This window comes from Suncus etruscus, chromosome 19, assembly GCF_024139225.1.
Source record: "Suncus etruscus isolate mSunEtr1 chromosome 19, mSunEtr1.pri.cur, whole genome shotgun sequence".
Taxonomy (NCBI): Eukaryota; Metazoa; Chordata; class Mammalia; order Eulipotyphla; family Soricidae; genus Suncus; species Suncus etruscus.
In genome coordinates this window covers 10533538-10548725 of record NC_064866.1, presented here as the reverse complement: position 1 = coordinate 10548725, position 15188 = coordinate 10533538, and the positions used below count along the sequence as shown (strand labels likewise).

At 40.5% G+C, this 15188-nt stretch overlaps 1 protein-coding gene across 4 annotated transcripts in view; it reads left to right on the top strand.

Moving 5' to 3' along the window:
- The window catches only part of MAGI3 (membrane associated guanylate kinase, WW and PDZ domain containing 3), a 284200-nt gene that overhangs the window by 202925 nt on the left and 66087 nt on the right, over window positions 1–15188 (top strand). For all 4 annotated transcript variants that reach the window (XM_049765665.1, XM_049765664.1, XM_049765662.1 and 1 more), the window contains exon 7: window positions 8865–8922. In XM_049765665.1, the coding sequence (XP_049621622.1) occupies window positions 8865–8922 (58 nt within the window). The remainder of the gene's footprint in view (window positions 1–8864; window positions 8923–15188) is intronic.

Sequence of the window (15188 nt, the reverse complement as noted above, 5' to 3'; positions counted from 1 at the left end):
GAAACAGAGATGAGGATAAACGCTAACCAGTGCATGCAGTTTTAGCTCTGCATCTGTCTGGAGGTGGACTCAAATACCCAAGCATCGGGCATCTCTGTTGAACTCAGGCCTCTCCCAGAAGCAGGTGTGGTAGAATAGAACCCCTTCTGCAAGCAGGTTTATACCTAAAATGAGAACTCCAGAAACTCTAAGAAAGCCTATTGAGATTCTAGAACTCACTAGTCAGATAAAATGATCCTTGCTTGGTGGAGACAATGAGGGCTAGAAAGGTTTTCCCATTTCCCACCCAACCCTCAGAAATTTGAAAATTGCCTGAATGTATCCATTCCCACTCCTGCCATGCTTTTCATATTAGCTGTGACTAACCCTTCAATTTTGGGGATTTGGGGCCACACCCGGCATTGCTCAGGGATTACTCCTTGGCTCTGTGCTTAGAAATTGCTTCTGGCAGGCTTGGGAGACCATATGGTATGCTGGGGATCAAACCCGGGTCAGTCATGTGCAAGGCAAATACCTTACCACTGTGCTGTCGCTCTAACCCCTTTCTTTACTCTTCAGAAGGAGAGAGTACAGTATGGTTCATTCTAATGAGTTCTTCCTTACTTGAGGTCATCAAAATCTCATTCCAAATTCTACTAAATGCCTAAGCCCTCTCAATAGACTGTTTGCTTTCCTGCCTCGTGCACATGTCTTCCTGCCATGATAGGAATCTTTAAGCCTGTTGAATCCTCAGCCAAGCTTGAAACCAGGCACTTACTTGTTTTGTTTGTTTAAGGTCTTCCCTGAATCAGGGGAAAACACCCTAATGAGATACTGTTTCTAGATTAAACACTTTCTGATTTATATCAATATGTTCCCTAAAGCTTTACACAAAGTGGAAGCTCAAGGGGACAGTGGTATAATATGACAATACTTTCAATGTAAGGGTTTTTAAGGGGAGCACAACTAGCAGGACTTGGGGGACCATGTGGTGCTGGGACTTAACCTGGATCTCCTGCATACAGTGTGTACACTACAGTCCTTTAAGCTCTCTCCCGGTCCCCCAGATCCCTTTTTTGTTTTTGCTTTGGGCCATACTTGACAATGCTCAGGGTTGACTCCTTGCTCTGCACTCAGGAATCACTCCTGGTGATGCTTGGGGACTGTATTGAATGCCAGGGATCAAACCTGAGTTGACCACTTACAAGGCAAGTGTCCTACCCACTGTGATATCTATCTCCTATTTCCTTAAATATAGGTTTATAGTTTAATAGTTTCTCAGGTACCCTTCTGATCTGTCCCCCCAGCTTACTAAATTGATGCCTTAGTCTCTCACCTTGCCCTCCCCAATTATGTGGTTTTAACCTATATCTCCCCTTAAAATATTTTGGGGGCCCACAGCAGGGTGTAAGATACTGTTTATAGTCTACTGAACAAATTTAAGATTTTTTTTTTGTAAAACTTGCCTTTTTCTACCCAGACTTCAGAACCCAACTGTGTCTTCATATTCTATCTGATGGCTTAAATTGATGTACAAATTTATCTTCCATTCAAATAAAATAATTAGTATTTTGGTTAAGTAATTATCTTAAAAATACAACATCAGGAATCCAATTTACTCTCAACTCACCCCTTTTCTCTTATGGTGAAAGAAAGATGAAATTTTCACTTACAGCATTTTGACTAAAATGTATTGAGTGTTGATATCATTTTAGAGCTTAGAGAATGATCAAAGAAAATTATCAACTGAATAGAGTGCCACAATGGAAAAACAATTGTAACTTCTGTGTTGAAATCAAAAGAATACTATTTTGGGATGAGGAAAGAAAGAAGGAAATTCATGAGATTTTGGATTTGCCGACTGCTCCAAGAGGCTAGAAATAGTTTTGCTGTTTGAATCAGCTTTTGGGAGGAAGGTTGTAGCTTATAACACAGAAAATTTGGTTAGGACTTTTTTTGCAATTTCTATTCAGGTTATACCCAGATGTGTTGTGGGGCTACTTCTGGCATGATGCTTGGGTGGGGGTAACTTTGAATGGTGCTTAGGGGCTACCCCAGATGTTTGTGGTTGCTTTGCAAAGAATCATGTGCCTCAGAACACAGTACAGAGCTACACTCCAACTCTGAGTCACCTCCATGACCCCACAGTACCCCTTCTTCTCGAAATGAAAGAGCTGTATTTTAATGATTCTTTTCTTCCAGAGTTCTCAGACCATCTTTTCATATCAAAGTACTTTTTGTTTGTTTGTTTGTTTGTTTTGTTTTTTATTTTTAAAGCCATTTCAGGGCCAGAGATAGCTTAAGAGGTGATCACATCCCTAGCATGTCCAAGGCTCTGGGTTTGTTCTCTGCACTGCACCTCAGTCTCCCACACCAGCACTCTGGCTCCCAGTACTGAACCATAAACACTGTTGTACCCATCATCCTCCAGAATAGCCATATTTACAAATATTAATGAGTTGAATGTGAAAACCATCTCTGTTTAGGACTCCTATTCCTCTTTTACTCCTCAGTGACTACCACATGTTGACTTTTGCCCCCTACCTTTTGCCTACTTTCTTTTCTAAGCTTTCCAATAACCTCCTTATGGTCAACTGTGATGAACTCTTTATAAGCCTTTTCTTCAGTTCTCAACACATTACAGTGTTGGTTCTGTACTCAATGTTTCCTTCCTGTCCCCTTTGATGCCCAAGGGGTCTAACTCTTGAACGATTTGTACTTTCTCTGTCTTAAATTATTTTAATGCATCTATGGTTCTAGTCTCCATAATTTTCTATTTGAAAGTTTTGTTTATTAAAAAAAAAGTCTTCCTTTTATTGTCATTGCAATGAGTACTTACGTTATGCTCACACACTTAGTTATGGCATCTGCCAGAGGTCACACACTTTGTTGTGTTCTGTCAGTATCCCACTTGGCGTGTGGGGCATTGCCAGAGATCAGCTTCATGGCCTTATGCTTGCAAAGTTTGTACCCTATGACTATGCTGTTCCTGGGCCTTCTCCATCATTTTCTATCCATTCATTATCTAGGCTCTCTTATCCTCTACCATGACTTTAACTATATTTTCTCAAAAATCTGTATCTTGCAAAATTTCTTTTTAGAGGACCATTCCAAGATCTTCTTAGATGTTTAAAGCAGGATGTTCTATAGACCTCTCAAATGTAACACCTTTCAAGCTGAACTATATTTTTATCCCTGCTCTCTCCATCCTCCCAGTTCCTTAAGTCAGAAATTGATTATTATCATCATTCCCTCTGTATCCTCATGGCAGTTAGGGAATTTAGGAAATTCTGACTTTACAAAATCCTTTGCCCCTCAGTCATCTGGAAAAAAAAATCATTTTTATCACTTCTTATTTTATTATCTCTACCTACAAATTATTATTACCTTTTAATCCCCCCAAACTATGTTCATAGTAAATATTAAGCAAAAATTTGATAATGCATTGTTTGATTGGGAGACAAACTTGGAGATGCTGAGTGAGGGCTTATTCTTTTTTTTTTTTTTTTTTTTTGGGCCACACCCATTTGACGCTCAGGGGTTACTCCTGGCTATAAGCTCAGAAATCGCCCCTGGCTTGGGGAGACCATATGGGACGCCGGGGGATCGAACCGCGGTCCTTCCTACGCTAGCACTTGTAAGGCAGACACCTTACCTCTAGCGCCACCTTCCCGGCCCCGAGGGCTTATTCTTAACTCAGAAGGGGTCACTACTGGTGGGAGCTCAGGAATCCTATGAGGTTTTGGTGATCAAATCCAATTTGTCTGCATGCAACTAACTATACTAACTCTCTGGCCATCATTTCTTACTAGAAATGCTACTTTAATTTGTTTGCCTTTATTTTCATTCTATCCCATCTGTTTCATTCTCTATAACTGCTGCCCATAATCTTTCTCAAACACAGTCCTGACTTAATCAGTTCCATCATCAAAATAAAGCTCAGACTCTTGGGTTTTGTGAACGTTTTAATGGCAGTTGGGTGGGAGTAGCACGCCCAGCAGTGCTCAGGAACCACTCCTGACTCTGCACTCAGGAATCACTTCTGGTGATGCTACAGAGACCAGATGGGATACTAGAGATCAAACCCAGGTCAGCTAAGTGCAAGGTATGCACTCTATCTGCGGAGCTATCTCTCCAGCCTCAAAGTTCAGACTTAATATGGTACTCCAGAAACAGGATTTGGTGTTTGCAGGAGACATACCCCATGCATGCCACCTTTACTCTGACACCATCACAGGATTATAATTAGGGAAAAATGCCTGGAGTCTCAACATGTCATTGCTATTTAATTTGTGGAAAAGGCCTTTTTTTTCCCACATCACACAGCTCCCCTCAGACTGGACTCCCACAAATTCCCTTTAAAAAAACTTTCTTAGTCCCCCTTCCTGATATTCCTCTGACCCCTTACAGAAGCTTCATTGGTCTTTATGGTGTCATTTGTTGCTACAATTTCTCAAGCAGATGATGGATATTTTTTGAGGTCTAGAATTAGGTTCTGTTTTTAAGCTTTATTATTATTATTATTATTATTATTATTATTATTATTATTATTATTATTATTTTGGGTTTTTTTTGGGCCACACCCGGCGGTGCTCAGGGGTTACTCCTGGCTGTCTGCTCAGAAATAGCTCCTGGCAGGCACAGGGGACCATATGGGACACAGGGATTCGAACCAACCACCTTTGGTCCTGGATCAGCTGCTTGCAAGGCAAACGCCACTGTGCTATCTCTCCGGGCCCTAAGCTTTATTTTTGCACAGAATAAGGAAAAAGGCAACTGAGAGGTATAAAGAAGAGAAAAGGAACAACAGAGAATGAAATCAATGAATGAGTTGATCCTTTGGTAGGATATAACATTGCTATTTTAGTGTTCATTTAATTAACTTTATTTTAAATAGGCCAACAGCAACTACTTTTTGGGAGGGGGTTGGTTTTTGGTTTTTGGGCCACACCCCATGATGCTCAGGGATTACTCCTGGCTATGCCCTCAGAAATCACTCCTGGCTTGGAGGACCTTATGGGACGCTGGGGATCAAACCGAGTTCTGTCCTGGTTCAGGCACGTGCAAGGCAAGTGCCCTACCGATGTGCTACAACTACCTTATCTACACTGATCTGCCCTATAAAACAAAATCTTCCAAACTAGTTAATTTTATGGTTTAAAAATATTATAGATGTTTGAATTGGCTACTGAATGTAATCCAGAAAAGAACCCATTTTATTCTCTTAAAGAAAGCATGGTATTATGTTATTTGCTAATTATTTTTAGTGCTAAATAAAATCTACTCAACCTCCTGAACAACAGAAAAATATATTATCAGTTATCTATGAAATATTCATCTGTGTCAATTTTTGGGATGCAAGATAGTGTTTCAGTTCTCTCTGTAGTTTCTTTGGTTCTCCAAACTTCTCCAAAGACAAACCAGAAATTCAACTGAGTTGCAGTTCTATAGGTCATCGCTACACAGCACTATTCACTTCGATGCTACCAGAAAATTTCTATTAAAGAAACAAATCTTGGGGCTAACAAGAGTTTTAGTACAGTGGGAAGGGTACTTGCCTTGCACATAGCCAACACATCTGTGCTCCCCAGCACTGCAAATGGTTCTCCACATACTACTAGTAAAGATCCCTGAGCACAGAGTTGTAAATAAACCTGGACCAGGTGTGGCCCAGAAACCAAAAGGAAAAAAAAAACTCTTTCCTGGAAAATTTGTAATGATTATGTTTGGTGCTTTTAACATTGAGCATGTTTTAATTGATATGTGTGTTCATAAAATACATTTCATCATCTTAATTTATCTGCTTTCTGGCTATGGGGAGTAAAAGTAAACTAAGTAGATCCTTATAAAAATAATTTTTAATCATCTTAATATAATTTTCATACATGCAAAATGATTTCTAAATATAATGATAAATTATAAATACCGTATTTTTTCATAATTTAATATGCACTTTTCCTCCCAATAGATGGGAGAAGTGTTACATCTCCTTTATTGCACAGACATACCACATACTACAAGCAATCAGTTTAACGTACTTTCACCATCACATATAGAGCTTTCATTTAAGACTATTTGATCACTGCTGTGTCTTTTCTTTTTTCTTGCTTTCTCATCTAAATTTAGCTGCGTCTTATAGAGCAAAAAATACAGTAGATATCTTTTTTTTGGGGGGAGGACCACACCCAGCGGTGCTCAGGGGTTACTCCTGGCTGTCTGCTCAGAAATAGCTCCTGGCAGGCACGGGGAACCATATGGGACACCAGGATTCGAACCAACCACCTTTGGTCCTGGATCGGCTGCTTGCAAGGCAAACGCCGCTGTGCTATCTCTCCCGGGCCCACAGTAGACATCTTTACTTACTTGGTTTGTCCTATTTTCATTTAGTAGTGTCTTTTTCAATCATTCTAGTGTTTTCCACCTGAGACATTCATCCAAGTCTATCAAAAGAAAAACCTAGCCATGTTCCCAAACCACCTGCCAATAAACAAACAGAAAATATGCTAGAGAAAATGGGTGGAGAAAAGTCAGAACTTTTTACCGAGGCTTATCACCTATCATGGTTTTATTGAAATGTTTAAACAATTTTTATCTGAGTCCACAGTTTGTATAGCTTGTCAGATTCATGATAAATGGAGATTTTGCTTAGAGACATGAAGCATGGCTAGCTAAATGCTTTACAATTTCTCCATATACTGCTTTATTTTTAGCCTATTTGGTGTCATATGTGTGTGTCCATGTTTCAGCCTAGCAAGCAAAACAATATAAGAGGCCAAAGCGATATCACAGTGACCTGGGTTTGACCCCTGGCATCCCATATAGTCCCTTGAGCCTGCCGGGAGCAATTCTGAATGCAGAGCCAGGAGTAACTCCTGAGCACTGCTGGTGTGACCCCCAAAACAAAACAAAAATGTGGCTACCATAGAATAAAACTAGGGTTTGGGAGCTTTTATTGTGTGTTTTTTTTTTAATTAAATTTAATTTTTTTGGTTTTGGGGTCACACCCGACAGCACTTGAGTTACTCCTGGCTCTACGCTCAGAAATCGCTCCTGGCAGGCTCAGGGGACCATATGGGATGCCGGGATTTGAACCACGACCTTCTGCATGCAAGGCAAACACCTTACCTCCATGCTATCTCTCTGGTCCCCTTTTATTGTGTTTTTTAAAACTTTTTTTTTTTTTTTGGTTTTTTTTTTTGGGCCACACCCGTTTGACGCTCAGGGGTTACTCCTGGCTATGTGCTCAGAAATCGCCCCTGGCTTGGGGGGACCATATGGGACGCCGGGGGATCGAACCACGGTCCTTCCTTGGCTAGCGCTTGCAAGGCAGACACCTTACCTCCAGCGCCACCTACCCGGCCCCTTTATTGTGTTTTTTTTTTTTTTTTTTGGTTTTTTGGGTCACACCCGGCGGTGCTCAGGGGTTACTCCTGGCTGTCTGCTCAGAAATAGCTCCTGGCAGGCTCAGGGGACCATATGGGACACCGGGATTCGAACCAACCACCTTTGGTCCTGGATCGGCTGCTTGCAAGGCAAACACCGCTGTGCTATCTCTCCGGGCCCCTTTATTGTGTTTTTTAAACATTTTTTTTCTCTTATCTGAGATCTTTGTTTAATAGGTAGCAATAGAGCCACCAGGAACATTTCTTACAAAATTTCTGCCAAAGTAATCCATGTGTGACTAATTAAATGATTCTTCAGAAACCTTCTCTTGGAAAATAGCCAGGGGAGGAAAGGAACAAGAATTCATTATTGACAGGATATGTTTATGTTGAAAAAAATATGAATTTGTTTAACTCTCAGCAATTCATCACTTCAGTTTTTATTTTATTTTCAGTTACCTTGAATAAATAGTATATAATAAATTTGTATAGACTATTTCTTTGTTAGCATGCACAAATATGGATTCTACAGAAGTCACAGTGGTTTTCCTTCATATACTAAGATTAGTTGATGTGAGAGAAAACCATTCTTACCTTAGACATTAAGCAAACCTAGACTCAAACATTTAAGGCTATGCTTTCCTTTGGAGTAAAGAGGGTCACATTCTAAAAGTAGCAATAACTGGCAAATCTTATCTAGACAGTGAACTATTTTGTTTTGGGTCCATACCTAGCATCGCTCAGGACTCATACCTAGCTCTCCACTCAGGGATCTTCTGGTGGTGCTTGAGGGGCCATCTGTGAGGATCAAACCCAGCTTAGTTGCATGCAAGGCAAGCACCAAACCCACTGTGCTATCTTAAGGACCCCCTAAAGGTTGAAATTTTTTTTTTTTTTTGGTTTTTGGGCCACACCCGGTGACGCTCAGGGGTTACTCCTGGCTATGCGCTCAGAAGTCGCTCCTGGCTTGGGGGACCATATGGGACGCCGGGGGATCGAACCGCGGTCCATCTCCTAGGCTAGCGCAGGTAAGGCAGGCACCTTACCTCGAGCGCCACCGCCCGGCCCTGAAATTTTTTTAAAGGTTGAAAATTTTTTTCTTCTTCCAAAGTTGAAAATTTTAAAGGTTGAAAATTTTGATTTTTTGAACATTTTAAACAGATGCTTTCTGTTTTGGACATACCAAAATGTTCTTTTAAACATACCACATCAACAGTGTCAGGTTTTTTTTTTTTTACCAGAAAGATATTTGCCTGATGATTGTTTAAATAACATCTTTCTGACTGGTGCATCAGATCTTTTTATTGGTGGGCTAATTACTAGCCAGACACTGACTACTGAGGAAGCCACACACACATATTCAGATTTCATTTGGAAGTGAAATTGCATTTCTCCCCAACATTAGCATCATGAAATAGACACTTTAGTCCACGTCGTAGTGAATTCTTTTCTGTTGGTTTTGATTTTGACATTTCATTCAGTTGTTTTTTGTTTTCCTTCCAGAACTTCCTTATGGCTGGGAGAAAATAGAGGATCCTCAGTATGGAACATACTATGTTGAGTAAGTTTGCTCTCTCAACCATACTGTCCCAGATGTTATTCTTTAGTTCTACAGCTCTTGGGCATATTAAATGCAGTTATTGACCCTCCCACAATCTGTCTTTCCATTATTTCCACTAAGTGAACAAGGTAAGGAGTGATCTTTGCCTTCCCTGAATCTGGGCTCCTGGGTGTTGTAAATTAATATAGAGAGCCAGAAGAAAGTGCATCACTGAATAATAGCTAGAAGTGTTATTGCCACTATAGTCTTTTTGTCTTTCTTTTTATTTGGGGCCACATCTGGCAGTGCTCAAGGCTTACTCCTGGCAGGGCTCAGGAGAACCATATGGGGTACTGGATATCAAACCAGGTTTTTTTGTTTTGTTTTGTTTTGTTTCTTTTGGTTTTTGGGCCACACCCGGTGACACTCAGTGGTTACTCCTGGCTACACGCTCAGAAATTGTTCCTTGCTTGGGGGACCATAAAGGATGCCAGGGGATCGAATCGCAGTCTGTCCTAGGCTAGCGTGTGCAAAGCAGATGCTTTACACCCTGCGCCACCACTCCAGCTCCTCAAATCAGGTTTTGGTCATGCAAGGCAAGTGCCTTACTCCCTGTACTGTCCTGCTGGCACACCTCTATATTCTCTTTTTTTTGGGGGGGGGCACACCCAGTGGAACCTCAGCATCGCTCAGGAGTTACTCCTGGCTCTCACTCAGAAATCACTCCTGGCAGGCTCTGAGGACCATATGGGATGCCGGGGATTGAACCCAGGTGCAAGGCAAACACCCTTCCCTCTGTACTATTTCTCTGGCTCCCCCACCACTATATTCTTTAAAGAGAAAGGTAATTGATAGAAACTGAAGCATGAGGGCAATTGGTAGTTAATTATTTTAAATTCCTTTCCAACAGCACACCTGTGCAGTTCTGACAGCAATAAAAGAACTTGAAAGATACTATAATATGAAAATGCAAAGCTTTGTATATATGAGTAAAAGTATTCTCTATTTTAAGGAAATCATCATTCTTTGGGGGGGAGGAGAATTGCCTCTTACAGAGCTGTTGTGATCACATTTAGATAGATAGATAGATAGATAGATAGATAGATAGATAGATAGATAGATAGATAGATAGATAGATAGATAGATAGACGGACAGACAGATAGACAGACAGACAGACAGACAGACAGACAGACAGACAGACAGACAGACAGACAGACAGACAGACAGATAGATAGATAGATAGATAGATAGATAGATAGATAGATAGATAGATAGATAGATAGATAGATAGATATAGATTAGATATATGTCTTGGGTTATAGAGATTGGGCTACACTCTATGATACTCAAGCTTACTCCTGGCTCTGTGTTCAGGGAACACTCCTGGCAGTGCTCAGGGAACAATATGAGGTGCCAGAGAACAAACTGAAGTTGGTGTAAGTTAGGCAAATTCCTTATCCCATACACAATCTCTCCACCCACAACCCCATGTTTACTTTTAAGCATGAATGTATTTCCTCTATCTTAGCAGGTACCAAATACCTGCTTGTGTTAGTCAGAGGAATTAGGATATCATCACCTATATTTCCCTTTTCTTTATCTAATTTCAACACTAATGTAATCATTGAGATTGTTTCCTTTCCAGATTCTTTAGATAGAATTTTGACCAAAAGGCATCGAATTTGACCAGCTATATAACTGCAATAAATATGTTGCTACTTAAGTGGAAACTAGAAATCTGAACCTATGTTTGAAGTAGGTAGACAAAATATTGCATGAGAATCTTCTCATTTTATGGTTGCTTAATCTTGTTTTAAAAATATTTCCCAGGCCAGAGCAATAGCACAGCAGTAGGGCATTTGCCTTGCATGCAGCTGACCCAGGACCAATTGGGATTCGATCCTCGGCATCCCTAATGGTCCCCCGAGTCTGCCAGGAGTAATTTCTGGGTGCAGAGCCAGAGCCAGAAGTGACTCCTGGGTGCCATCAAGCATGACCCAAAATCCTTTTATTGATTTCTAAAGCTGTTATTCCTGTTTTAACTCTGTCATTATTCTAATAGTCACTGTTCATAGCAAATATTGGAATGCTTTTCTTTTTCTTTTTTTTTCTTTCTTGGTTTTTATACCATACATGGTAATGATCAGAGGTTATTTCTGACTCTGCACTCAGGAATTAATCCTGGCAGTGCTCATGGGACCTTTTGGGGTGCCAGGGATCAAATTCAGATCATCCACATGCAAGGCAAGCACCCAACCACTGTTGGGTGATGATTCCAGTCACCGACTGCTTTCTTAAATTCAAGCTTGTGCCTTAAGATAACAACTCAGGGGCCCGGAGAGATAGCACAGCGGTGTTTGCCTTGCAAGCAGCCGATCCAGGACCAAAGGTGGTTGGTTCGAATCCCGGTGTCCCATATGGTCCCCCGTGCCTGCCAGGAGCTATTTCTGAGCACACAGCCAGGAGTAACCCCTGAGTAATGCCGGGTGTGGCCCAAAAACTAAAAAAAAAAAAAAAAAAAGAAAACAACTCAGATTGTTTGACCCTCAGTTATAATTACAATATCAGTATTTTGGTTACTTCAGAAGACTGCTGATTACACAAAAGAGAAAAGAACTGGAAGTTACAGCTCACCACAAAGAGTGATGAGTTTAGTTAGAGAAATAACTACATTTTGAACTGTCCTAATAATGAGAATGTATGAGGGAAATGGAAAGCCTGTCTAGAGTACAGATGGGGGTCGGGTGGGGAGGAGGGAGATTTGGGACATTGGTGATGGGAATGTTGCACTGGTGATGGGTGGTGTTCTTTACATGACTGAAACCCAAACACAATCATGTATGTAATCAAGGTGTTTAAATAAAATATATATTAAAAAATAAAATAAAGAAAAAAGAAGACTGCTGATTTTATTTTTATCATATTTATCATATTTGATCTGTGATTTGAAAAGTATACGGTAGCTTTTTTGTTAGTTTTTTTTTTTTTTTACGTATATTTGGTTAAAATCAAGACAATCATTTTCCAGGTGAGTAGCATTTTTGAAAACCAAATATACAAAGATTTTTGGGAGATTTTTTTTCCAGATATAGTTTATTCTGTATAAGTTGGGCTTCAATGAACTGCATTTTAACTCAGCTAAGCATTTCCAAAATAATTATTCTCATTTTCTCAAAGTGAATTTGAATACATGGCCAGCAGGAGAAAGTCATTTTCCTATTATAAAATCTACGGCTAAATGATCAAGTCCTCTTGAAGCAAGTGTGTATATAGTGGAAACAACTTTAGGGTAAACCCTAAGTGAACTGCTTACAAATATCACAGGGGTTCATGAATGTTCCTGGATTAGAGATAACAACGACTGCAGCAACATTTTGTATGATAGTTCCCAGGACAGGTTTACTTTACAGGCGGACATTTATAAGATTTATTTATTAATTAAGGTAATTTATTAGGCTCACCGTGTGTGAGCCTAAGCAGCAGCATGTCCAGGATTCTCATATTTCCCTGTCCTACTCAACTGGCCAAGCAGGCTGTCCTTAAGATATATGTCAGCATGAAGTTGGCTGAGCTATGAAATGGGGCTTTATTCTCAACCACTGCAGAGAGTTTACCAATGGAGATAAAGCTCTTGCTTGAATGGCTACTCATTGGCTCCCTTCATTTGTCAAACCAGATGGCTCAGTGATTGCTTTTGGCAGCGGCCTTATTATAGAATCTCTAACTACAATGCAAATTTTTCTTTCTATGAGTTTATTATAGAGGAGGAGATTCTGAAAACATTGAGTTCTTTTTTAACTTGTTTTTGTTGTTTTCAGGGCCACCCCCAGAGGTGTTCAGAGCTTATTCCTGGCTATGCACTCAGGGATTATTTCTGGCAGTACTTAGGGGGTCCATATAAAGTGCTGAGGGTTGAACCTGGCTTGGCTGTGTGCAAGACAAGCTATATTATCTCTCTGGCCCTATTGATTTTTTTGTTTCGTTTTCTTTTTGGCACTACACCTGGCGGTGATCAAGCATTACTTCTGCTGAAATACCTATTTTCTTTTGAGGGTTGGGGGGATTGGAGAGGTGGGTTTTCTGTTTGTTTTGTGGTTTCAGAATTTTTGGCCACAACCAGAGTGCTCAGGGCTTACTCTATGCTCAAGGATTGCTCCCAGCAGGACCATATAGGGTGCCCAAGGATCAAACTTAGATTAGGTGCAAGGAAAGAGCCCTCTGTTCTAGATCTTCAGCCCTGAAATATCTTTTTTTTTTGGGGGGGGGGGCGCGTCACACCCACCTGCGCTTAGGGATTACTCCTGGATCTACACTCAGAAATTGCTCATGGCAGGCTCTGGGGACCATATGGGATGCCGGGATTGGAACCATCGTCCTTCTGCATGCAAGGCAAATGCCTTACCTCCATGCTATCTCTCCAGCTCCTGAAATACCTTTTTTTCTGTGGAAGTGTTGGAGCATAATTCCCTCTGCTTTTGTGGTAGACCTATTTGTACACTTTAACATTTTTTGTATAATAAGTGAATTCTTTTTTTGTTTGTTGGTGGTTGTTGTTGTTGTTGTTGTTGTTTTACCTGACAGCACTCGAGTTACTCCTGGCTCTATGCTCACAAATCGTTCCTGGCAGGCTCAGGGAACCACATGGGATGCCAGGATTTGAACCACCGTCCTTCTACATGCATGGCAAACTCTACCTCCATGCTATCTCTCCAGCCCCAATAAGTGAATTCTTTTTTTTTTTTTGAGAATAATCAATTCAGAGCATATTTATTTTGTTAATACTTTGTTCACATTCTCATTTTTTTTTAATTTTTTTTTATTTAAACATCTTGATTACATACATGATTGTGTTTGGGTTTCAGTCATAAAAGGAACACCACCCATCACCAGTGCAACATTCCCATCACCCAAGTCCCAAATCTCCCTCCTCCCCACCCAACCCCCGCCTGTACCCTAAACAGGCTCTACATTTCCCTCATACATTCTCAATATTAGGACAGTTCAAAATGTAGTTATTTCTCTAACTTAACTCATCACTCTTTGTGGTGAGCTTCCTGAGGTGAGCTGGAACTTCCAGCTCTTTTCTCTTTTGTGTCTGAAAATTATTATTACAAGGGTGTCTTTCATTTTTCTTAAAACCCATAGATGAGTGAGACCATTCTGCGTTTTTCTCTCTCTCTCTGACTTATTTCACTCAGCATAATAGATTCCATGTACATCCATGTATAGGAAAATTTCATGACTTCATCTCTCCTGACAGCTGCATAATATTCCATTGTGTATATGTACCACAGTTTCTTTAGCCATTCGTCTGTTGAAGGGCATCTTGGTTGTTTCCAGAGTCTTGCTATGGTAAATAGAGCTGCAATGAATATAGGTGTAAGGAAGGGGTTTTTGTATTGTATTTTTGTGTTCCTAGGGTATATTCCTAGGAGTGGTATAGCTGGATCGTATGGGAGCTCGATTTCCAGTTTTTGGAGGAATCTCCATATCGCTTTCCATAAAGGTTGAACTAGACAGCATTCCCACCAGCAGTGGATAAGAGTTCCTTTCTCTCCACATCCCCGCCAACACTGTTTATTCTCATTCTTTGTGATGTGTGCCATTCTCTGGGGTGTGAGGTGGTATCTCATCGTTGTTTTGATTTGCATCTCCCTGATGATTAGTGATGTGGAACATTTTTTCATGTGTCTTTTGGCCATGCGTATTTCTTCTTTGTCAAAGTGTCTGTTCATTTCTTCTCCCCATTTTTTGATGGGGTTAGATGTTTTTTTCTTGTAAAGTTCTGTCAGTGCCTTGTATATTTTGGAGATTAGCCCCTTATCTGATGGGTATTGGGTGAATAGTTTCTCCCACTCAGTGGGTGGCTCTTGTATCCTGGGCACTATTTCCTTTGAGGTGAGAAGCTTCTCAGCTTAATATATTCCCATCTGTTAATCTCTGCTTTCACTTGCTTGGAGAGTGCAGTTTCCTCCTTGAAGATGCCTGTAATGTCCTGGAGTGTTTTGCCTATGTGCTGTTCTATATATCTTATGGTTTTGGGGCTGATATCGAGGTCTTTAATCCATTTGGATTTTACCTTTGTACATGATGTTAGCTGGGGGTCTAAGTTTAATTTTTTGCAAGTGGCTATCCAATTGTGCCAACACCACTTGTTGAAGAGGCTTTCCCTGCTCCATTTAGGATTTCCTGCTCCTTTATCAAAAATTAGATGGTTGTATCTCTGGGGAACATTTTCTGAGTATTCAAGCCTATTCCACTGATCTGAGGACCTATCCTTATTCCA